Source organism: Sorex fumeus, unplaced genomic scaffold (assembly GCF_029834395.1).
Source record: "Sorex fumeus unplaced genomic scaffold, SorFum_2.1 ptg000086l, whole genome shotgun sequence".
NCBI classification, from domain to species: Eukaryota; Metazoa; Chordata; class Mammalia; order Eulipotyphla; family Soricidae; genus Sorex; species Sorex fumeus.
Window position 1 is genome coordinate 13,701,382 of NW_026606143.1, and position 24,060 is coordinate 13,725,441.

At 41.5% G+C, this 24,060-nt stretch overlaps 1 protein-coding gene and 1 pseudogene across 1 annotated transcript in view; both read right to left on the bottom strand.

Moving 5' to 3' along the window:
* Positions 1-17,719, bottom strand: part of LOC130039231 (laforin-like) — a 35,523-nt pseudogene extending 17,804 nt beyond the window's left edge.
* Positions 1-24,060, bottom strand: part of CFAP47 (cilia and flagella associated protein 47) — a 606,917-nt gene that overhangs the window by 283,258 nt on the left and 299,599 nt on the right. Inside the window, exons 38-39 of the mRNA XM_056131098.1 lie at positions 22,150-22,300; positions 19,872-19,960 (exon numbers count right to left, since the gene is read on the bottom strand). Coding sequence (XP_055987073.1) covers positions 19,872-19,960; positions 22,150-22,300 — 240 coding nt within the window. The remainder of the gene's footprint in view (positions 1-19,871; positions 19,961-22,149; positions 22,301-24,060) is intronic.

Consider the following 24,060-nt stretch of genomic DNA (forward strand, 5'->3'; position numbering starts at 1 on the left):
ATCCTACCAATTTATTTTACATTTCAAACAAATCCTTAGAACCAATGCCATGTTTTCTTACTCCAGAAGACAAAATACAGAATTTGTTCCACAAAACAGCAAAGCTCTTACTACTAAACCTCGCAGCATAAAACACGTGATCAATATCAAACATAAACCTGTAGGGTTTGAATATTAGTCAAATCTATATATAAAGAAACATTTCAACTATTACATTAAAAAGTTACTCATATAAACTAGGAACACACAGGCATATGTTTAAGTGGGTGAATGTGCTATTACACAGCTATGAATACCACTTGATCTGCTGCAAACAAATGGTCTAACAGAGCAGCATTTCTAACTTGGGGGCTAGATGGCATTCTGGGGCTCCCTTGGATTTTTCAATGGGGCCAAACATTACATTTGTATAAAAGTGGGACCAAAACACAAGAGTAGGGTGTCAAATTGGAGGACAGAAGGACAATATGAAGGTTGAAAGAGGCCACAGTTAGAAAAATATAACACTACTACAGGAATATGACTTGTACTTGTAATACTTTACAACATAAACACAAATAAGTGTAGAAAATTGTTCTTTAAAAACTATAAAGGTCATACAAAAGACTAGTTTTTATTTAGATAAGGTTTCAGGGTTCAGGGGAGTTTTGCTGTTTCAGCTTTGGTTACTAATCATAGGAAAGAAATGAGAGACAGAGAAGACTAGTGATACTGTTGAGTTTTCTTTAGGAATTCAAGGACAATTTCACAATAAAAGGAAGCCCATATAATAATACTCAGCAATAACTCTTCTAAGAAATGACTCTCACTGGAATTTAGGCTATATATATATATATCTGAAATTATATACAATAATTCCTAGAGTGACCACTAAGGCTCTAACTCCGAAATACACTCAAAAAGTCATTATAAAAATAAAAATATTGCATTAAAATAATTAGTGTAAAATAAAAGTCACAACAACACAGAAAAACAAAAAGGAGGAATGAACTATGCAAAACTGAAACTGACAGATAAAACTCCAGCTATATCAATGATAACAAACGTGAAGAATACATTGAACAATCCAGTCAAAAGAGAAAAATTTTAAGAAAATATTTTTAAATTTAATATTAATTTGGGGGTTTGGTGTTCATGGATCAGTGTTTCCCAGCTCTGTGCTTAAGTACTACTCACGACAGTACTCAGGACACCATATGTAACACCAGAGATAGAATCACATTTGGCCTCATTCAAAGCAAATGCCTAAACATCTATGTATTATTTCTCTGTAAACAAAAAAAAGCATTTTAAAAGAATAATCTATGTGTTATCTATAGAAGATTCATTTTAAATTCAAACATACAAATATACTGAAAGTTAAACATGTAAACGTGTGTGTGTATGTGTGTGTATCATGGTTATGAGTCACAGGAAGATGGAGTGACCATAGTAATGACAGACATGATCGAATTTAAAGTAATGAATGAAATAAACTTCTCACAAAATAAAACTCCAGATGATTCCAGTTGTAGATTCTACTAAACATTAAGAGAATTACCAGTTTTTCAGAAGCTCTTGTAAAAATGTAATAGGAATTGACTATTTCCCATACATTCTCTGAAGGCAGTATTAATGACACCAAAAAAAAAAAAACCCAAGTAAACAAATAAATCACTTGATTGCTTGACTTCCCATTAATCATCGATTTGCTCGAGCAGGTGCCAGTAATGTCTCTATTTGTCCCTGCCGCGTGCTAGTGTAACCCATTGGCGTTTGTTCATTCTAGGAACACAAAGAGCCTCAAACCGATCGTTCAGGGTCTTGACAAAGAAGTCTGACCATCTGGTAGGTGGGCAGCCATGCGGTCTTTTGCTGTCCCGTGGAATCCAGTCGGTAACAGCTCTAGTCCAGCGGTTGTCTCCAAATTTCATTATGTGTCCAGCCCATCTGATTTTTGACGCCTTGGCAAACGAGACAGCGTCCTCTGATTCCTGATCATCGACGGAGGTCTAAACTCCTGATTCTTCCTCTCATTTGAGTGAAACGTGATAGTCCAAGCATAGCTCTTTCCATTCTTCTTTGGGAGACCCGAATAGCTTTCTCTTCCTGTTTGCATAAGGCTCGGGTCTCTGAGGCGTATGTTAATGCAGGAAGAACAGTGGAATAGTAGAGATATGCCAGGAGCCAGAGGTTCTTCGTCCTCTTAGCTATTTCTTCGACGCTCTTGAAGGCTTTCCAAGCCACTCTCTTCTCCTGTGCAACTCAGGTGCCAGGTCATTTGTCATGCTGACTTCTCGACCTAGGTACACATAACTGTTGCATTCAGAAATGGTCCATCTGTTGAGAGCGAATGGAGCATCAGGAATGAGGCTGTTTCTCATAAACATTGTCTTTGTTCGATCCAGTCTGACCTTTCCACACTCACGGTCGAAGTCGGCCAGCATTTGTGCTGCTTGACTAATGTTTGGTGTTATTAGAATGATGTCATCAGCAAAGCGGAGGTGGTGTAGTTGCCGACCATATATCTTCACTCCCATTCCTTCCCATTCTAGTCGCCATTGATGTTCTCGAAGGTGGCACTGGAGAGTTTCGGTGAAATGGTATCACCCTGCCGAACCCCTCTCTTGACATGGATGATCACTTCTTTGTAGAATGGTGAGATCCTGGTAGTGAATCCGCAATACAGCTCATAGAGTATCCTGATGTATTGAGTCTAAATGCCCTGATTGGCTAGGGCTTCAATGACCGCTTCCAACTCAACACAATCAAAGGCCTCCTTCAAATCAATGAATATTAGACAGAGCAGCATATTTAACTCCTGAGAAACCTCAATGAGCTTGGTTATCGTGTGGATATGGTCAATGGTGCTGAATCCTTTTAGGAACCCGGCATACTTGCATGGTTGTCTATCCTTCATCTTGTGTTCTGCTAATTCTATTCAGGATGACTCGAGTGAAAATCCTGTAGATGACAGACAATAGGCAGATTGGGCAATAGTTGCCAGTGCCATGGATGTTTCTCTTCTTGTACAGTAGTACAGTCCTGCTGGTTTTCCATTGGGACGAAACCTTGCATTCAGGCAGGTAGCGTGTGAAGAGCCGAGCCAGTGTATTGATGAGTGCTGACGGCAGGTTCTTCAGGTGTTCAGGTTTGACCTTGTCTGGGCCGGGTTCTATTCATTTCATTACTGACGAAATGGCATGTCAAATTTCGGAAAGGAGAACATTGGGAACAACATATCCATCCAGAGGAATTTGGTATGTCGGCAAGGTGGACATGGATATCGAAGAGATCTGAGTAGAAGTCATGGATAATCTACTCCATTGCCCTTCTGGAAGATGTGATAGATCTATCAGGAAGTCAGAGGGCAGTCATCTTGGTCTTGTAGTTGGCGAAGGACAGGCAGGTTTTACGAATGCTTTCTCCAGCTACTGCCACATCTACCAGCGCTTCTGCTCTTCTCTCTTTGAGGTCTTCCTTTATCGCATCTCTGCACTGCTTTGCAAGCTTGGACGTATGCTTGCAGTTGCCTGTGGCATGCGCCAAACCAGGTTGGTGAATAAGCTTAAGAGTTTTCGAAGACAGGCTGTTTTTTGTGGCTATCTCTCTCTTGGCATTCCTCGCACAATCATGGAGGTGCTGAACCAGTCTATCGTATTCCTGTCAATGTGGTCAACAATGGCATCTTCCCATATTGCGGCAATAGTGCCAAAGAGTTGGTGGTCATTCTGGGAGTTCTCTTCTTAAACTTTGCAGCCCTTTATCCCTGCTCTGTGAAGTAGAATTTTGCACGAAGGAGATGGTGGTAGATCCCGTTTGGAATTTTGGAACAGCGACATCGGTCAGGCAAATCTGTCAACTGAATATGATGTGGTCTATTTTGTTGTGAAACCGTCCACTGGGAGACCCCCATGTCCAACGTTTAGATTCGGCCTTCTGGAACTGTGAGTTATCATGGATGGTCATGGTCGATATGATGAATTCAGACAGTCTCTCACCCTGTTCGTTCCATTCTAGGCCATGGGTCCCGATGTGGAGTTCTTTGGCTGATCTTCTTGGTTCTATCTTGGCATTAAAATCACCCACAATGATCTTGTAGAAGGTGTGGTTTTCTTTATAGAACTTCTCCAGCTCCATGTAGAACTTCTCAATTTCTCCTTCATCATAATTGGATGTTAGTGCGTAGACAACAAAGATAGAAACTGCCGGCAGTGAGCCACATCTATTCAAGTGTAACCTTCTGATTCGGGTTGTTAGGCATTCAAATGAATCAATGCTCATGGCCAAGTTTGTGTTGACAAGGACACCGACACCTCTGGCGCCTCTTTTATTGCATGTTCCGAGGAACAGTTCTTTCTTCTCCAGTGTCGAAAACGGCATGATAAGATTGGTGCCTTCTTGTCTCGGTCAGACCAATGATGTCGTACTTGATCTTTCGCGCTTGTACCATCGGGTCCTCGATGGATGCATCTGATGCTAGCAAACGTACATTGGAAGTACAGATAATCATTTTTGTCTTTCTTCATTTTGGCAGCCTACTTCGACCTTGAGATTTTATCAGCCTCTCCTTCCTCATCCTTCTCAATGCTACCATATTGGTGGCGTCTTTAGGGTCAGGGGAATAAGACCCATTGTAATTACTGGTTTTGGCATATCAAATACACAATGGGATTGGATTGCGCACAGAAGACCCACCCTACCACCTACTGGTACCAGATAAATACCTCACCAGCAGACCTCCACTACCTGCTACCTGCACTACCTCCACTACCTAGCCACCGCCATGCTCCAGGATGCTTTCCAGGACGCGGCAGATTATAAGACACTTAATATCCATCTTCCAGAATTTCTGCACCATATTTCAAAGGGTTCAAATATGGTTTGAACCATGGGAACACCTATAAGGGTGATTAGAGGCCGCCCCAAAAGCCTCTATCCCTCTCGGAGAGCCTGGCAAGCTACCGAGAATATTCCACCCGCATGGCAGAGCCTGGCAAGCTATTCGTTGTGTATTCGATAAATAAATAATGATAAGAAAAGGGGAATTATACTATTAAATCTCAGTATTGTAAATGTAAAAGTTTCAAAAGAATACTATGAAAACTAAAAAAATATATAAAAAACCAGCATGATATGATTATAGTCTATTGTAAAAGAATATGCCTATTGTAAAATATTTCTTTTACAAAATCTGTTTTTAAATGAGACCAAGTTTGAGAGCCACAAGGACTATGGGGGAGGAAAAAGTCAAAACTCCCTAGTTAATAATGCTGTTCTCTACCAAACCATGAAGCTGTCATAGCAAGAAACAATTTTAATTTGATCTGAGATAAACCATAAAGTATAAGTAACATATAATGATATACAGAAGAACATATTATTATTGCCCCAAGTTCTGGAACTCTGGGGTTTTCTTTTAGTTATGCCACTGGGAACCTGGTTTCCTCTGAGTAACTACTTCATTTATAAGGTGAGATTTTCAGACTTGAGATAATGCCACATATTTTGACCTGCTTTTGTTCCTTACACTCTGATGTAGCACTTTAATAAAATTAGCATAAACAAAATTCTTCATGACTTTAGCATGAAAGCCATATATTGATCAACTATTGTTCTAACAAAAAAAGTATTCCAGGGGGTCCAGGAGAGAGCCCTCTGGTCAGGGTTCATGACTTGTATGTGCAGAGACCCAAGTTCTGTTCCACGTGCCACATGCAAGCCCACTCTTCACAGCTTTGCCAGCAGTAGCCCTGGTGACTCCCAGCACCTCCAGACTTGAGCATTGCACATCACAGGGCTTGAGCATTGAATTCTCTAGCCTGGTTTACTGAGTCTCTCTGAGCCTAAGCATGACTTGTGAGTCCCCCCCCCAACATTTTTTGACAAAAATGAATTATAATGCTAATAAGTAACTACCAAAAGCTTAGGCAGATCATGAAATTTAAAACACCCCAAATTATCGAACACTAAAATAATAAGCATGTGCAAAATTTATAGATATAGCACAGTTCTTTCTAGCAGGATCTGATTTCCAGTGGACGGAATATTTGGTGCAGACAAGCTGGAGCAATAGCACAGTAGGTAGGGCGTTTGCCTTGCATGCGGCCTACCCGAGTTCGATTCCCAGTATCTTATATGGTCCCCCGAGCACAGCCAGGAGTAATTCCTGAGTGCATGATCCAGGAATAACCCCTGTGCATCAAGGGGTGTGATCCAAAAAGCAAAGAAAAAAAATAGGTGGTGTAGAGTCTATAAATGAAACAGTAAACAAGGTATCATTTTTTTTCTTTCTCAATATAGACTCGACTATATTTACAACTGTATTTTTTGACCGCAACCTAAAATAATACTTCAGTATTTTTTGTCTTTTAATTTCAAATTTGTGCCACTGTTAGTAATGTTAAGTCAAAAGATGCACAAACACATAATGTGGAATTTTAATTAATCATGATGCCGTAGGATGTGATAGATCCATCAGGACGTCGGAGGGCAGTCATCTTGGTCTTGTAGTTGGCGAAGGACAGGCGGGCGTTACGAATACTTTTCCCGGCTTCTGCCACATCTACCAGCACTTCTGCTCTTCTCTCTTTGAGGTCTCCTTTGATCGCATCTCTGCACTGCTTTGGGAGCTCGGACATTAGCTTGCAGTTGTCTGAGGCATGCGCTAAACCACGTTGGCTAATAAGCTCAAGAGTTTTCAAAGACAGGCAGTTTTTTGTGACTATCTCTCTCTTGGCGTTCCTCGCACAATCATGGAGGTGCTGAACCAGTCGATCGTAATCTTCATCAATGTTGTCAACAATAGCGTTCTGGGAGTTCTCTTTTTAAACTTTGCAGCCCTTTATCCCTGCTCTGTGAAGTAGAATTTTGCACGAAGGAGATGGTGGTAGATCCCGTTTGGAATTTTGGGACAACAGTGACATCGGTCAGGCAAAACCGTCGATTGAATATGATGTGCTCTATTTCGTTGTGGAATCATCCACCGGGAGACTCCCATGTCCAACATTTAGATTCAGCCTTCTGGAACTGTGAGTTACCATGGATGGTCTTGGTCGACATGATGAACTCAGACAGTCTCTCACCCTGTTCGTTCCATTCTAGGCCATGGGTAACGATGTGAAGTTCTTCAGCTGATCTTCTCGGTCCTATCTTGGCATTAAAATCACCCACAATGATCTTGTAGAAGGTGTGGTCTTCTTTACAGAACTTCTCCAGCTCCATGTAGAACTTCTCAGTTTCTCTTTCATCATAATGAGATGTTGGTGCGTAGACAACGAAGATAGAAACTGCCCGCAGTGAGCCACATCTATTCAAGTGTATACTTCTGATTCGGGTTTTTAGGCATTCGAATGAATCAATGCTCATGGCCAAGTTTGTGTTGACAAGGACACCGACGCCTCCGACACCTCTTTTTTTTTTTTGGAAGCTTCCTTTATTTTTATTTATTTTATTTTGAAAGTTTACTTTTCTTTATTTTATGTAGTCACCATGGATTACAAAATTATTCACAGCTGGGTTTCAGACTTATTGCCAAAAGTTATTTTTTTAAAACAGTGCCTCGCGGATCTGCGCAGGACAGGCACACAGGCCTAGCTCTGGGCAACCAAGCTTAACGGCTCCTATTCCAACCAGGTACAGCCCGCCCCCACGGGCCTGGGACCCTCTCTGCGCATGCGCAGCTAGCTCCATCTCCTAGAAAGCCGGTTTTCTCCCCTGATCTGCGCGGGACGGGCACGGAGGCCCAGCTCTGGGCAACCAAGCTGAATGACTCCTATTCCAACCAGGTACAGCCCGCCCCCAAGGGCCTGGGACCCTCTCTGGGCATGCGCAGCTAGCCCCATCTCCTAAAAAGCCGGTTTTCTCCCCTGATCTGCGCGGGACGGGCACGGAGGCCCAGCTCTGGGCAACAAAGCTGAACGGCTCCTATTCCAACCAGGAGACGTTCCCAACTCCTCGCCCAGTCCCAGGGACTCTTTGTGGAGCAGCGGCCGCTAACGCGGCCGTGAAATATTTTCCCACTACATATGCCATAGGAACCATAATCTACCTTCTTAGATGGAAACTTCTCTAGATTATCTCAGCCACTAGAAACACAGTAGCCAATAACTCATAAGCCTATCTTAACTCACACTACATATCAAGCAGAATAGTAACAGTGAACGTGAAGGACTAAACCACACTTCTCACAAATGGTAAAGCAACGCAAAAGCCCACCAAACTTTCTTATTGAAGAGTCTAACCCAGATGACACCAACAGTACTGTAGTGATAGACAACCTCTCTGACAAGGAATTCAGAAGGGAGCTACTTAGGATGCTTAGGGAACTAAAAGAAACAATGGAAAGCAATGCCAATAGAAGACAAGAGGATTTGAAGGCAGAAATGAGGAAAATGCAATCGGAAATGTCAGACCTGAAAAATCTCGTAGGCGAATTGAAAAACTCAGTGGAAGGCCTCAGCAGCAGAGTAAGAGCTGCTGTGAACAGAATCAGTGAGCTCGAAGATGAATTCAGACACTCTCCAGAAAAGAGCAGAAAATGGAAAAGAGACTCACAATTCGGGAACAGATGGCAAGAGAAGATCGTGATGAAGCCAAGAGGGGTAACATAAGAATTATTGGAGTCCCAGAGGTACAGGAAGAAAACCTTGATGAAGAAACTGTCAAAGACATCATTGCTACAACATTTCCAGAGCTGAAGAAAACTTGTGACCACATTCAGGAGGCCCGAAGGGTACCAGCTAGAAGAAATCCGAATAAAAATACCCCAAGACACATTCTGATCAAAATGACCAAAACTTTAGACAGAGACAAAATTCTGAAAGCAGCAAGATCGAAGAAAGAAATCTCTTACAAAGGAGCATCCTAAAAATTCACAGCTGATTTTTCTGATGAAACCCTCATGGCGCGAAATCAGTGGTGGGACATAGTGAAAAAACACAATGAAATAAATGCCTCCCAAAAATACTTTACCCAGCGAGACTCTCATTCATAATAGAAGGAACAACACACAGTTTCACAGACAAACAACAGCTCAGGAACTTCATAGACTCAAAACCATGGTTACAAGAACAACTAAATGGGCTACTTTAAGGCAAGAAAGGCCCCTCAAATACACCAAATTTCAACAGAACAATGGGACAAAATCCCATAACAATAATCTCTCTCAATGTCAATGGGCTAAACGCACCAATTAAAAGACATAGAGTGGCAGGATGGATTAGAAAATTGAACCCAACATTCTGCTGCCTGCAAGAAACGCATCTCAATAGTCAAAGCAAACACAGACTCAGAGTCAAAGGCTGGAAAACAATCCTAAAGATAAACAGCTCCCATAAAAAAGCTGGGGTAGCCATACTAATATCAGACCACATCGATTTCAGAGTGAAGAAGGTCATAAGAGACAGTGAAGGCCATTTCTTATTGATCAAAGGATCTGTACAACAGGAAGAACTTACAATAATAAATGTATATGCACCTACTGAGAGGCCAGCAAAGTACTTAAAACAACTACTCATAGATTTGGAAAAAGACATCAATAGCAACACAATACTAGTGGGAGACTTCAACACTGCTTTGTCACCTCTTGATAGATCAACCGGACTCAAGCTTAGCAAGGATATACTTCATCTGAGGGAAACAATGGAAGAAAGGGACTTAGTAGATATATACAGGACACTGCATCCACAAAAAGCTGAATACACATTTTTCTCAAGTGCACATGAAACATTCTCCAAGATAGACCACATGCTGAGCCACAAAACATGCCTCCATAAAATTAAGAAGATAGAGATTGTATCAACAATCTTCTCAGACCACAATGCTCTGAAATTAGAAGTAAATCACACACAAAAACAGAAAACTAAATCAAACACCTGGAAATTAAACAGTGCTCTATTGAACAACGAGTGGATTAGACAGGAAATCAAAGGGGAAATCAAAAGATTCCTAGAAACAAATGAAAATAGAACACAAGTTACCAAAACTTATGGGACAAAGCAAAAGCTGTGTTAAGAGGAAAGTTTATAGCTCTACAAGTATTCCTCAGGAAGGTGGGGCGAGCACACATAAGTAACCTAACCTCACAGCTTAAGAGCTTGGAGAAGGACCAAAAAAAGGAGCACAACCCGAACAGAAGAAAGGAAATAATAAAACTAAGAGCAGAGATTAACGAGATGGAAACCCAAAAAACAATCCAAAAGATCACGAAAACAAGAGCTGGTTCTTCGAGAAAATTAACAAGATCGATAAGTCTCTAGCAAAACTCACAAAGAAATGGAGAGAGAAAACCCTAATAAACCGAATCAGAAATGAAAAGGGGGTCATTACAACAGAAACTACCGAAATTCAAAGGATCCTCAGGGAGTACCTTGACAAGCTTTATGCCACGGAACATCAAAACCTCGAGGAAATGGATAAATTCCTAGACTCCCAAGGCTGAGCGAAGAAGACCTGGAATACCTGAACAGACCTATCACCATCAAGGAAATTGAAATGGTAATAAAAAGTCTCCCCAAGCACAAAAGTCCTGGCCCGGATGGATTCACTAGTGGATTCTTCCAAATCTTTAAAGAGGACTTACTCCCAATCCTCTTTAAGCTTTTCCACGAAATTGAAATATCAAAAACACTTCCAAGCAGTTTCTACGAAGCAAATATCACACTGATACCAAAAGCAGACAGAGATACCACAATGAAAGAGAATTACAGAACGATATCCCTGATTCTGTTGAGACGGAAGCGGTCATTGAAGCCCTAGCCAATCAGGGCATTCAAGCCCAATACATCAGGATCCTCCGTGAGCTGTATTGCGGATTCACTACCAGGATCTCACCATTCTACAAAGAGGTGATCGTTGATGTCAAGAGAGGGGTGCGGCAGGGTGATACCATTTCACCAAAACTCTTCAGTGCCACCCTCGAGAACATCATGCGACTACTGGAATGGGAAGGAATGGGAGTGAAGATAGATGGTCGGCAACTACACCACCTCCGCTTTGCTGATGACATTGTTTTAATAACACCAAACATCAGCCAAGCGGCACAAATGCTGGCCGACTTTGACCGTGAGTGTGGAAAGGTAGGACTACAGCTGAATCTTACGAAGACAATGTTTATGAGAAACAGCCTTGTTCCTGACGCCCCATTCGCTCTCAATGGAACGACCATCTCCGAATGCAACAGCTATGTGTACCCAGGTCGAGAGGTCAACATGACAAATGACCTGGCACCCGAGCTGCGCAGGAGGAAGAGAGCGGCTTGGAACGCCTTCAAGAACGTCGAAGAAATAGCTAAGAGGACGAAGAACCTCCGGCTCCGGGCACATCTCTTTGATTCCACTGTTCTTCCTGCATTAACATATGCCTCAGAGACCTGGGCCCTACGCAAACAAGATGAGAACGCCATTCAGGTCTCCCAAAGAAGAATAGAAAGAGCTATGCTTGGAATATCACGTTTCACTCAAATGAGAGAACGAATCCGGAGTTCTGACATCCGTCGACGATCAAGGATCAGGGACGCTGTCTCATTTGCCAAGGTGTCGAAAATCAGATGGGCTGGTCACGTAATGAGATTTAAAGACGACCGTTGGACTAGAGCTGTTACTGATTGGATTCCACGGGATGTCAAGAGACCGCGTGGCCGCCCACCTACCAGATGGTCAGACTTCTTTGTCAAGGTCATGAACGATCGGTTTGAGGCCCTCCATGTTCCCGGAGCGAAGAGATGCCATTGGGCTACACTAGCACGCGACAGGGACAAATGGAGACGTTACTGGCGCCCGCTCGAGCAAATCGACGACTAACGGGAAGTTAAGTGATAAGTGATCCCTGATGAACACAGATGCAAAGATCCTCAACAAACTACTAGCAAATAGAATCCAACTACTCATCAAAAAGATCATACACCATGACCAAGTAGGATTCATCTCAGGGATGCAAGGATGGTTTAACATTCGGAAATCAATCAACATAATCCATCATATCAACAAAAGAAAAGATAAAAAGCGTATGATCATATCAATAGATGCAGAGAAAGCATTTGACAAGATCCATCACCCTTTTATGATGAATACCCTAGCCAAAATTGGTATAGAGGGGCCCTTCCTCAATATAATTAAAGCCATCTACCACAAGCCTACAGGAAGCATCATCCTCAATGGGGAAAAACTGAGAACGTTCCCTCTAAGATCAGGGACGAGACAAGGATGCCCAGTATCTCCACTGCTGTTCAATATAGTACTGGAAGTACTTGCAATAGCGATTAGGCAAGAAAAAGATATAAAGGGCATTCAGGTAGAAAAGGAAGAAATCAAGCTCTCACTATTCGCAGATGATATGATACTATACTTAGAGAACTCAATAATTTCCAACAAAAAAATCCTAGAAACAATAGACTCGTATAGTAAAGTTGCAGGCTATAAAATCAATACTCAAAAGTCCGTGGCTTTCCTATACGCAAACAGTGAGAGAGAAGAAAGCAACATGAAAAAAAAAAACCGTTCACAATTGTGCCCCAGAAAATCAAGTACCTAGGAATCAGCTTAACTAAGGAAGTAAAGGACCTGTACAAAGAAAACTACAAAACGCTACTTCAGGAAATAAAAGAGGACATGAGGAAATGGAAAGATATCCCCATCTCATGGGTCGGGAGAATTAACATTGTCAAAATGGCAATACTACCGAAAGCATTGTATAAATTCAATGCAATTCCTATAAGGACACCCATGACATTCTCCAAATAAATGGAGCAAACACTCCTGAAATTTTTATGGAACAATAAGCCCCCACGAATAGCTAAAGCAATTCTTGGGAAAAAGAAAATGGGAGTAATGACCCTCCCGAACTTCAGACTGTACTACAAAGCAGTAATAATTAAAACAGCATGGTACAGGAACAAAGGCAGAACCGCAGACCAATGGAACAGGGTTGAATACACTGACATCTCCCCTCAATCATATGATCATCTAATATTTGATAAAGGTGCAAGTAATGTGAAGTGGAGTAAGGAAAGCCTCTTTAACAAATTGTGCTGGCATCACTGGACAGCTACATGCAAAAAAATGGGCTCAGAACTCTGCCTAACACCATGTACAAAAGTAAGATCAAAATGGATTAAAGACCTCAACATCAGACCAGAAACCGTAAGGTACATTGAAGACAAAGTTGGCAAAACCCTCCATGACACTGAAGCTAATGGTATCTTCAAAGATGCCAAACCACTGACTGAGCATGTGAAAACAGAGATAGATAAATGGGACTATCTTAAACTAAGAAGCTTCTGCACCTCCAAAGAAACAGTGACCAAAATACAAAGACAGTCTACAGAATGGGAAAGGATATTCACCGAATACACATCTGACAAGGGGTTGATATCCAGGATATACAAAATACTGGTTAAACTCCACAAGAAGAAAACATCCAACCCCATCCAAAAATGGGGCAATGAAATGAACAGAAACTTTCTCAAAGAAGAAATCCGAATGGCAAAAAAGCACATGAGAAAATGCTCTACATCATTAATCATCAGGGAGATGCAGATCAAAACCACAATGAGATACCATCTCACACCTCAGAGACTGGCCCACATTCAAAAGAACAAAAGCCACCAATGCTGGCGTGGATGTGGCGAGAAAGGGACACTCCTTCACTGTTGGTGGGAATGTCGACTGGTTCAGCCCTTCTGGAAAACAGTATGGACGATTCTCAAAAAATTAGAAATTGATGCATCCCTAGAATACCCATGACATTCTTCAAAGAAATGGAGCAAACACTCCTGAAATTTATATGGAACAATAAGCCCCCACGAATAGCTAAAGCAATTCTTGGGAAAAAGAAAATGGGAGGAATCAACCTCCCTAACTTCAAACTCTACTACAAGGCAGTAATAATTAAAACGGCATGGTACTGGAACAAAAGCAGAGCTGCAGACCAATGGAACAGAGTTGAATATAATGACATTTCCTCCCAAACATATAATCATCTAATTTTTGATAAGGGCGCAAGAAAAGTGAAATGGAGCAGGGAAAGCCTCTTCAATAAACTGTGCTGGCAAAATTGGACGGCTACATGCAAAAAAGTGGGCTCAGATCTCTGCCTAACACCATGCACAAAAGTAAGATCAAAATGGATTTATGACGTCAACATCAGACCAGAATCCATAATGTTTATTGAAGACAAAGTCAGCAAAACTCTCCATGATATTGAAGCTAATGGTATCTTCAAAGATGTCACGCCACTGGCCAAGAAAGTGAAAACAGAGATAGACAAATGGGACTATCTTAAACTAAGAAGCTTGTGCACCTCAAAAGAAACATTGATCAAAATACAAAGACAGCCTACAGAATGGGAAAGGATATTCACCAAGTACACATCCGACAAGGGGTTGATATCAAGGATATACAAGGTACTGGTTAAACTCCACAAGAAGAAATCACCCAACCCCATCAAAAAATGGGGTGAGGAAATGAACAGAAACTTTCGCAAAGAAGAAATTCGAATGGCAAAAAGGCACATGAGAAAATGCTCTACATCACTAATCATCAGAGAGATGCAGATCAAAACCACAATGAGATATCATTTCACACCACAGAGACTGGCCCACATCCACAAGAACAAAAGCAACCGGTGCTGGCGTGGATGTGGCGAGAAAGGGACCCTCCTTCACTGCTGGTGGGAATGCCGGCTGGTCCAACCCTTTTGGAAAACAGTATGGACGACTCTCAAAAAATTTGAATTTGATCTGCCATTTGACCCCGCTATAGCACTTCTGGGAATATATCCCAGAGAGGCAAAAAGGTATAGTCGAAGTGACATCTGCAATTGTTTGTTCATTGCAGCACTCTTTACAATAGCCAGAATCTGGAAAAAACCTGAGTGCCCAAGAACAGATGACTGGTTAAAGAAACTTTGGTACATTTACACAATGGAGTACTATGTAGCTTTTAGAAAAGATGAAGTTATGAAATTTACATACAAGTGGTACTACATGGAAAGTATCATGTTAAGCGAAATGAGTCAGAAATAGCGGGATAGACACAGAAAGATTGCATTCATCTGGGGAACATAAAGCAACAAAAAGGGAGAGTAACACCCAGGAATGGCTGAGATTAGTACCAGGAATTTTGCTCCATGAATAGAAGGCCAGCCACAGGCTCTAGGTGAAAAGGAAGCTCAGATAGAGAAGAGAGTACCAAATGAAGGGTGTTGTGAGGGCCCTCCCAGGGTGGGAGAAGCATGCTAAAAGTAGTCGATAGACCAAACATGATTGCCACTCAAAGGCTCTCTTGCAAAACACAGTACCCAAAAGAAGAGAGAGAACAAGGGGGAATACCCTGCCACAGAGGCAGGATGGGACAGGGGGGAGGATGAGGGTTGGGGGGGGGATGCTGGGACCCGTGGGGATGGATGACGGGCACTGGTGGAGGGATGGGCACTTGATCATTGTATAACTGAAACCCAAGCACAAAATTTGTAAACCTATAACTGTACCTCATAGTTTTTCACTAATAAAAAAAGAAAAAAAATTAGAAATTGAGCTCCCATTTGACCCAGCAATACCACTCCTGGGAATATATCCCAGAGAGGCAAAAATGTATAGTCGATCGAAGTGACATCTGCACTTGTTTGTTCATTGCAGAACTCTTTACAATAGCCAGAAACTGGAAGAAACCTGAATGCCCAAGAACAGATGACTGGTTTAAGAAACTTTGGTACATCTACACAATGGAGTACTATGTAGCTGTTAGAAAAGATGAAGTCATGAAATTTACATACAAGTGGTACAACATGGAAAGTATCATACTAAGTGAAATGAGTCAGAAAGAGAGGGATAGACATAGAAAGATTGCATTCATCTGGGTGATATAAAGTAACAAAATATGAGATTAATACCCAAGAATAGCTGAGATCAGCACCATTAGGATTACTCCATAGCTTAGTGGCCAGTCGGGCATTCTAGAGTAAAGGGCAGCTCAGATAGAGAAGGGAACACCAAATAAAGGGTGTTTGGAGGATCCTCCCCGGAGGGGAGATGCATGTCGAAAGTAGACTATGGACTGAACATGTTTGCCACTCAATGCCTCTTTTGCAGACCACAACACCCAAAAGGAGAGAGAGAACACAGGGGATTGCCCTGCCACAGAGGCACGGGGGGATGGGGGGATGGGGGTGGGGGGAATATTATCCATGGTGGTGGAAAATGGGCACTGGTGGAGGGATGGGTATCTGATCATTGTATAATCGAAACCCAAGCACCAAAAATTGTAAATCTACAACTGTACCCCATGGTGTTTCACTAATAAAAAAAACTATTAAAATAAAAAGTGCCTCTCATAGATGCAGGCTCATGAGTCTGACACCTCTTTTATCACTTGTTCCGAGGAACAAGTCTTCTCCAGTGTCGAAAACGGCATGATAAGATTGGTGCCTTCTTGTCTCGGTCAGACCAATGATGTCGTACTTGATCTTTCGCGCTTGTACCATCAGGTCTTCGATGGATGCATCTGATGCTAGCCTACGTACATTGAAAGTACAGATGATCGTTTTTGTCTTCCTTAGTTGTGGCAGCCTAGATCTGCCTTGAGATTTTATCGGTCTCTCCTTTCTCATCCTTCTCAGTGCTACCATGTCGGTGAAGCCTTCAGGGTCAGGTGAATGAGACCCATTGTAATTACTGGTTTTGGCATATTGAATACACGACGGATATCTTGCCAGCCTCTGCTGTGCAGGCAGAATACTCTTGATAGCTTGCCAGTCTTTCCAAGAGGGATGGAAGCTTTTGGGGCGACGTCTAATCACCCTCGTAGGTGTTACCATATTAGAACCCTATCAAATATGGTACGGCAAGTACAGAAGATGGGTATTTAGTGTCTTATGGTGTGTCGTGCGGACGCTTTGCAGCCGCGTGGGTCCGGAAAGCGTCCTGGGGTGTGGCGGTGGCTGGGTAGTGGAGGTAGTGTTGGTAGTGGAATTCTGCCAGTGGAGTATTTATCTAGTCCCGGTAGGGGTAGGGTGGGTCTTCTGTGTGCAATCCGATCCCTGGGTCTCTAGTGGTTGGTAGAAGCAGACAGGGCAGGGTAGGGTGGGGTTCCTGATTATAATCCCTTTGTCACCTGTGGTTGGTGGGAGCAAGCAGTGAATCTCTGTCCATGGGTCCGTTGAGCCTGGAGTCCAAGGTCTCAGAGAGTTCCGCTTATCTCGTTCTATGGGTCTTCAGTTGTGCGTGAGTCTCAGCCGGATCTGCCACGCGGGTCCGGAAAGCGTCCTGGAGTGTGCAATGCATGGCTTGGTGGGCTACAATTTTAAAATAGAAGTCTCCCGTGTGCTGCTTCTCATTGGTGTGCCCACTGGCCTCAATCCAGTGTCCTATTGGAAGACAATAAACACCATCCACCAAGTTGTTTTCATCGTAAGTACAGCAGCGATCATGGTGAGGCCCATTACCTTCCCAGAAAAACTCTCCTCCGGGATCTTTCTTCAAGAACTTGAACCAGAACGTGCCCACGTGGCCCGGCTCTGCCCCGTCGGGCACCACCTTCTTGGGCTCCAGCTCCACCTCCTTGAGTCAGAGGCTGGGTTCCTGCAGCGTCAGTGCCCCCGCCCACGCCATGATGCCTGCCGGCCTCAGGCGCACGGCTCCCTGCGGATACCAGCTTCCCAGCTCAGGCCACGACCCCACGACCAGTAGCTCCAGAGCCGAGCTGCCCAGCTCTGTCATCACAACCACCCCAAAGCAGTACCGCATGACGGTGCGCCCGAGCCGCTCCCGGCCTCCGAATGCGCACGAGTAATGCCCGCCTGTCCTTCGCCAACTACAAGACCAAGATGACTACCCTCCGACTTCCTGATGGATCTATCACATCCTCCAGAACGGCAATGGAGAAGATTATCCATGACTTCTACTCAAATCTCTTCGATAGCCATGTCCACTTGCCAACATATCAAATTCCACAGGATGGGTATGTCGTTCCCAATGTTCTCTCTTCTGAAATCCGACATGCTATTTCGTCGGTAAAGAAAGGAACAGCACCCGGCCCAGACAAGGTCAGACCTGAACACCTGAAGAACCTGCCGTCAGTACTCATCAATACACTGGCTCGGCTCTTCAGACGCTACTTCTCTGAATGCAAGGTTCCGTCCCAATATAAAACCAGCAGGACTGTACTACTGTTCGAGAAGAGAGACATCCACGACATTGGCAACTATGGCCCGATCTGCCTATTGTCTGTCATCTACAAGTTGTTCACTCGGGTCATCCTAAATAGGATTGGCACAACACTAGATGAAGGACAATCATGCAAGCAAGGCGGGTTCCGCAAAGGATTCAGCACCATCGACCATATCCACACGATAACCAAGCTCATTGAGGTTTCTCGGGAGTTCAAGATGCCGCTCTGTCTAACGTTCATTGATTTAAAGGTCTTTGATTCTGTTGAGGTGGAAGCAGTCATTGAAGCCCTAGCCAATCAGGGCATTCAAGCTCAATATATCAAGATCCTCCGTGAGCTGGACTGCGGATTCACTACCAGGATCTCACCATTCTACAAAGAAGTGATCGTTGATGTCAAGAGAGGGGTGCGGCAGGGTGATACCATTTCACCGAAACTCTTCAGTGCCACCCTCGAGAACATCATGCAACGACTGGAATGGGAAGGAATGGGAGTGAAGATAGATGGTCGGCAACTACACCACCTCCACTTTGCTGATGATATTGTTTTAATAACACCAAACATCAGCCAAGCGGCACAAATGCTGCCTGACTTCGACCGTGAGCGTGGAAAGGTCGGACTACAGCTGAATCTTACGAAGACAATGTTCATGAGAAACAGCCTCGTTCCTGATGCCCCATTCGCCCTCAACGGAACGACCATCTCCGAATGCAACAGCTATGTGTACCTAGGTCGAGAAGTCAACATGGCAAATGACCTGGCACCCAAGCTGCGCAGGAGGAAGAGAGCGGCTTGGAACGGCTTCAAGAGCATCAAAGAAATAGCTAAGAGGACGAAAAACCTCCAGCTCCGGGCACATCTCTTTGATTCCACTGTTCTTCGTGCATTAACATATGCCTCAGAGACCTGGGCCCTATGTAAACAGGATGAGAACACTATTCGGGTCTCCCAAAGAGGAATTGAAAGATCTACGCTTGGAATATCACGTTTCACTCAAATGAGAGAAAGAATCCGGAGTTCAGACCTCTGTTGACGATTAAGAATCAGGGACGCTGCCTCGTTTGCCAAGGTGTCAAAAATCAGATGGGCTGGTCACATAATGAGATTTAAAAATGACCGCTGGACTAGAGCTGTTACTGACTGGATTCCACGGGATGTCAAAACACCGCGTGGCCGTCCACCTACCAGATGGTAAGACCTCTTCATCAAGATCATGAATGATCGGTTTAAGGCTCTTCATGTTCCTAGAGTGAACAGATGCCATTGGGCCACACTAACACGCGACAGGGACAAATGGAGACGTTACTGGCCCCCGCTCTAGCAAATCGACGATTAACAGGAAGCTAAGTGATTAAGTGATGATGCTGTAAGTAAAAGTGCATGTCTCTCTTGAATCAATATTTTACTTTTGTGAATTAACAGATGGAATAAAATTAGAAGACTTTACTAATTACATTTTAATTGAAAGAACAGTTAATCTCAACAAACATAAATATTATGGATAAAATCCATAAATTTGATGTTATGAGTTATAGCCTTATCAAGCAATATTATAAGGAAAATGGGTTTACTTTCATTATTTGTTCTGCTTTATCTGATGATTCTTACAAATTAATAAAAATATAAATAGATACAATTTCTTCTCCAAATTATGGAATAAAATTACACAATTTCATTGAAACTGGATGTGGCTAACTGCAATCAATTTATAATAAACCAATAACTTACCTAAACTCTCCAGCAGAACGAAATGGATTTTTAATATTCAACGTGACTTCTTTCCATGTATAACATGGGCTTATACATTTTATAATATCCTAATGTAAAAAAAAGCATAGCGTATATCAAAAAGAGCATCTTGAATTATAAGACATAAATTACAAATCCCTACAGTTTGTTTATTTAAATATTGTAGCAGAGTTCATTTATAGTTTCCTTCTTCCATACACATCTCACTGCTAAAATAAGAAACATTATTATTTTACCTCATCAGTGAAAGCAGGGACTGAGTTAACAACTGACTTATATGTTGGAATGGTGTCTCACAAATTATTTTCTTAAAATTCATTTTGTTATTGTCCATAAATTATGACATACTTGCAAATTAATCAGCCACGTATCTTTTAAACCACCTGGCATATGGGCGAGGCATCTGTGTGTGCATGTATGGATATATACTCAAGTGTGAGAGTATGAAGATCTCTGAGCATGTGTGAGTGTGTCCTGGCTGTGTTTATAATATGTGGTCTACACTAATAAATTTTTCTATAACCAGAGCAACTAGTAGAAAATCAAAACTTCAAATTACCAAAGGCCTTCCAAGGAAGAAATTAGAGGCATGGTACAGTTTATGGCTCATTTTCTTACACTTTATTTCTCCATTATTATCAATGATCCTATTCCCTCTCCAAGAACTTAAGACCATAGTTGGCAGCTAGAGTAACAAAGACCACCTAACATTCAGGGGTCTCCTTTTCTGCTCCAGAACCTGTTAATGACAGACTAACACAAACTCTGTCTCCTATGCAAAGCACTTCCATATTTGACAAAGCAATGACCTATTCAGAGAATCTGTGAGAGGTGTTTGAGTATAAAGAATTAAATTTTCACAGAGAAATCAACATGACAACACACATCTATTAACACCCCCATGCCTGTCTCATGTTCCAGGTGCCATTAGCAAAAATGACTGTCTATATGAGCATCTTAGTGTTCTCTTAGGCAAATGACCATCACTTAAGTTATTCTTTACTTCCTTCACCTGCCCCTAAACACCTAAAATTATTTATCAACCACATGGAAATCTGACAGCATAGCCAATTTACATTCTTTACTTTCTATTTACTTTCTACCCATGGTAGAAAAATATGAAGGCAAAATAATGGCATAAAAGATCAATCAAATCAACATTACACACATTTTACAGAGATTTTTAAAAATCCCTTTCCCCTATCCTTTGAGAGAATAATTTAATTTTATCTACAACATCATCATTTCTCAAGAAATGCCAGTTAGCAACATTATTACAATGAATTTAATCCTCAGGACCCTCAAGACAGATTGATGAATGCTCCAATAGAGAAGAGTAACATTTGATTTAGGGCTGGATTGATAGCACAGCAGGTAGGGCGTTTGCCTTGCACGCAGCTGACCTGGCCAACCCAGGTTCGATTCTTCTGCCCCTCTTGGAGAGCCCGGCAAGCTACTGAAGTATCTCGCCCACACCGCAAAGCCTGGCAAGCTACCCATGATGCATTCAATATGCCAAACACAGTAACAAAAAGTCTCACAATGGAGATGCTACTGGGCCTGCTCAAGCAAATCGATGAACAATGGGGTGACAGCGATAATAGTGATAACATTTGCTTTGCCTTATCAATCCACCAACCCTAATTCAAACATAGACTCAAGAATCACTCTAATTTCAGGCTCAGGTTCTCCATTAGAAAACAAACAAACAAACCAAAAAACGAACAAAATAAAAGCAAAACAAATGGCAAGTAAGCTGCTATAAAAAAGCAGAATAAAGTGAGTAATTCCTTTAAAGAACTAGCGAATCCTAAAAATCTGTTCCTTAAAAAAAATCTGTCCTTAAAGTAACAATCAATATAAGCCTCTTCACCTTCTTTTTCCCTGTGTGTATTTGATCAAGGGTATGAACATCAGGAAGGGCTCCTACGCCAGTACTGGTTCTGTGCTGATAGATTCCTGGCAGTGCTCGGGAACCATAGATGGTACAAGGAAAGTGCCTTAACCTAAGTACCATCTCCCACGATATGCTTTCACCTCCAATTACACAGCTGATCAGTTCTCTCTATGGAGAGAGTGTCAAAGAAAGACTAACAGAGACACAGAAGGTTACAATTGTGTAAATGCAATTAAGTACATATGATCTATGAGAAAGCTGCACAGTGACAGCATTTGGAAGAAAAGTCAGGTGTGAGACACACTCCATTCATCTGAAAGGTTAGAAAAGACACAGAAAAAATAAGTACAATTTACTTACAGCAGTTTTAAACTGGAGAAGTTCACCCTTGAGAGCAAAAGTCAAGGTACTTCCTCCCTCTACATGCTTAGTTTTTGAAACCAACAGCAGCAAAGCTTCAGCAGGATGGAGGAAGCGGCTCGTAAATTCCACACTGACTTCAATTTGGCCTCTGTTTAGTCAGAGATTAAAAGGGAAAATATTTTGGTCAAAAAAGAAAACTAGTAAATATCAACTCAGTACAAATCACTTTCTCAGTGCCTACACTCTGCAATACACTCACTTCTGCAATGTCATTAATTTCAATTTGTGTAAAGGACATTTTCTTGGCCAGGAGGAAGGGTTCATGGAATTGAGTTTCACTGACAACAAAGAACACATGAAGTTTAACTGACAACAAAGAACACATGACCTTGATGGTGGAAAATGTGCACTGGTAAAGGGATGGGTGTTTGATGACTGTATGATCGAAGCTCAAACATGAAAGCTCTATAACTCTCGGTCAATCAATAAAAAGGAGGGAAAAAAAGAAAAACAACAACAAAATTCTATTACTCACCTCCTGGATTTTGCATTTAATAAGACATGAGCAATGTTAATTGTGTTATCACAAAATAAATGTGTAATTACAAATAACATATTTAGCAAAATTTATAGGATTTCATAATAGATTACATATCCATGGCAGGTTATGAAAAAGGTATCCAAGAATGACCAAAATAGAAATAACATGCAATTTATTAGAGTGACTGATGAACCTATACTTAAATCTAATAAAACACATTTTAAAATGCAGTATCCTTTTGTGAACTCAATAGCTGCTATTAAGTAATGATGATCTGAAATTGTCCTGAATGTATTCATTGTTCAAATTTGTAGTCATGCTGAAACACGTAAATGACCAGGATTCCTTCTCGAATGTGCCAAGACAGTTCAGAATCAAATGGGTGGTCTAGTTCAGATAAATATATTCAGGCTCCAGACATGCTTATCGTAGTTAAAGGCTTCACCTTAATTTTATCACCTTTTATCTTCTGACTGTTCGACTTGTCTACCTCTCATTAAAAATTCCTTGATAATTACATGTGCCTTGGAAATTATTTCAATTTGGCTTTAGAGAATACGGAAAACAAATGTATAACATATCAATGTCAGTTCCCATATGGTTCAATAAGAATAATGAAAGGGGGAAAACCAGAATGTCTTTCTGAGTATCACTTTCATGTTTATGACAGCCACTCTATGTTATAGCTAAGTATAGTTATGAATTTAGATGCAGAAATAAATGTTTATTCATATTCTGGTATAGATATTTAATCTTTTCTGTGTAAATTATATCTCTGGGATTTTAAATCCGTAACAGGCAATCATTACTTAAAATGATTTAGATTATAAGACCAAATGTGGTTAGTACACACAATTTTATAATATCTGATAATTAAAAAGTCAGATATTTTATGTAAACTGAGGTGGTTTCTGAATCCTATTTATAAACATCAGACTATTAAATTATTTAATCTAGGTAAATAAATACCTATAGAACCAGTCAATTAGGATAGAACAAGACAATATTATGATAGTACAAAATATAGGATCAAACAAAATTATAGAACCAGACAGTATTAGGATCAAACAAAATAAAAGGCATCCAGAAGACCTATTACAAATGAAAGTTACCAAATTATATCCTCATTGTGTATTTAAGTATATGGACTCTTCTAAATTGCAAACATTTGTAAGTAGTTGAGAGAGATAGTAGTTTTGAGTTGTGTGTTTTGAGTTATGTTTATGCATAATAGTTGATAGTAACATCCATATATATGTAAGTGTATATGTATATGAGTGTACATTTTGTTTGATTTGTTTTGGAGCCACACCTGGTAATGGTCAGGGTTTTCTCTTGGCTCTGCCCTCAGTAATCACTCTTGGTTG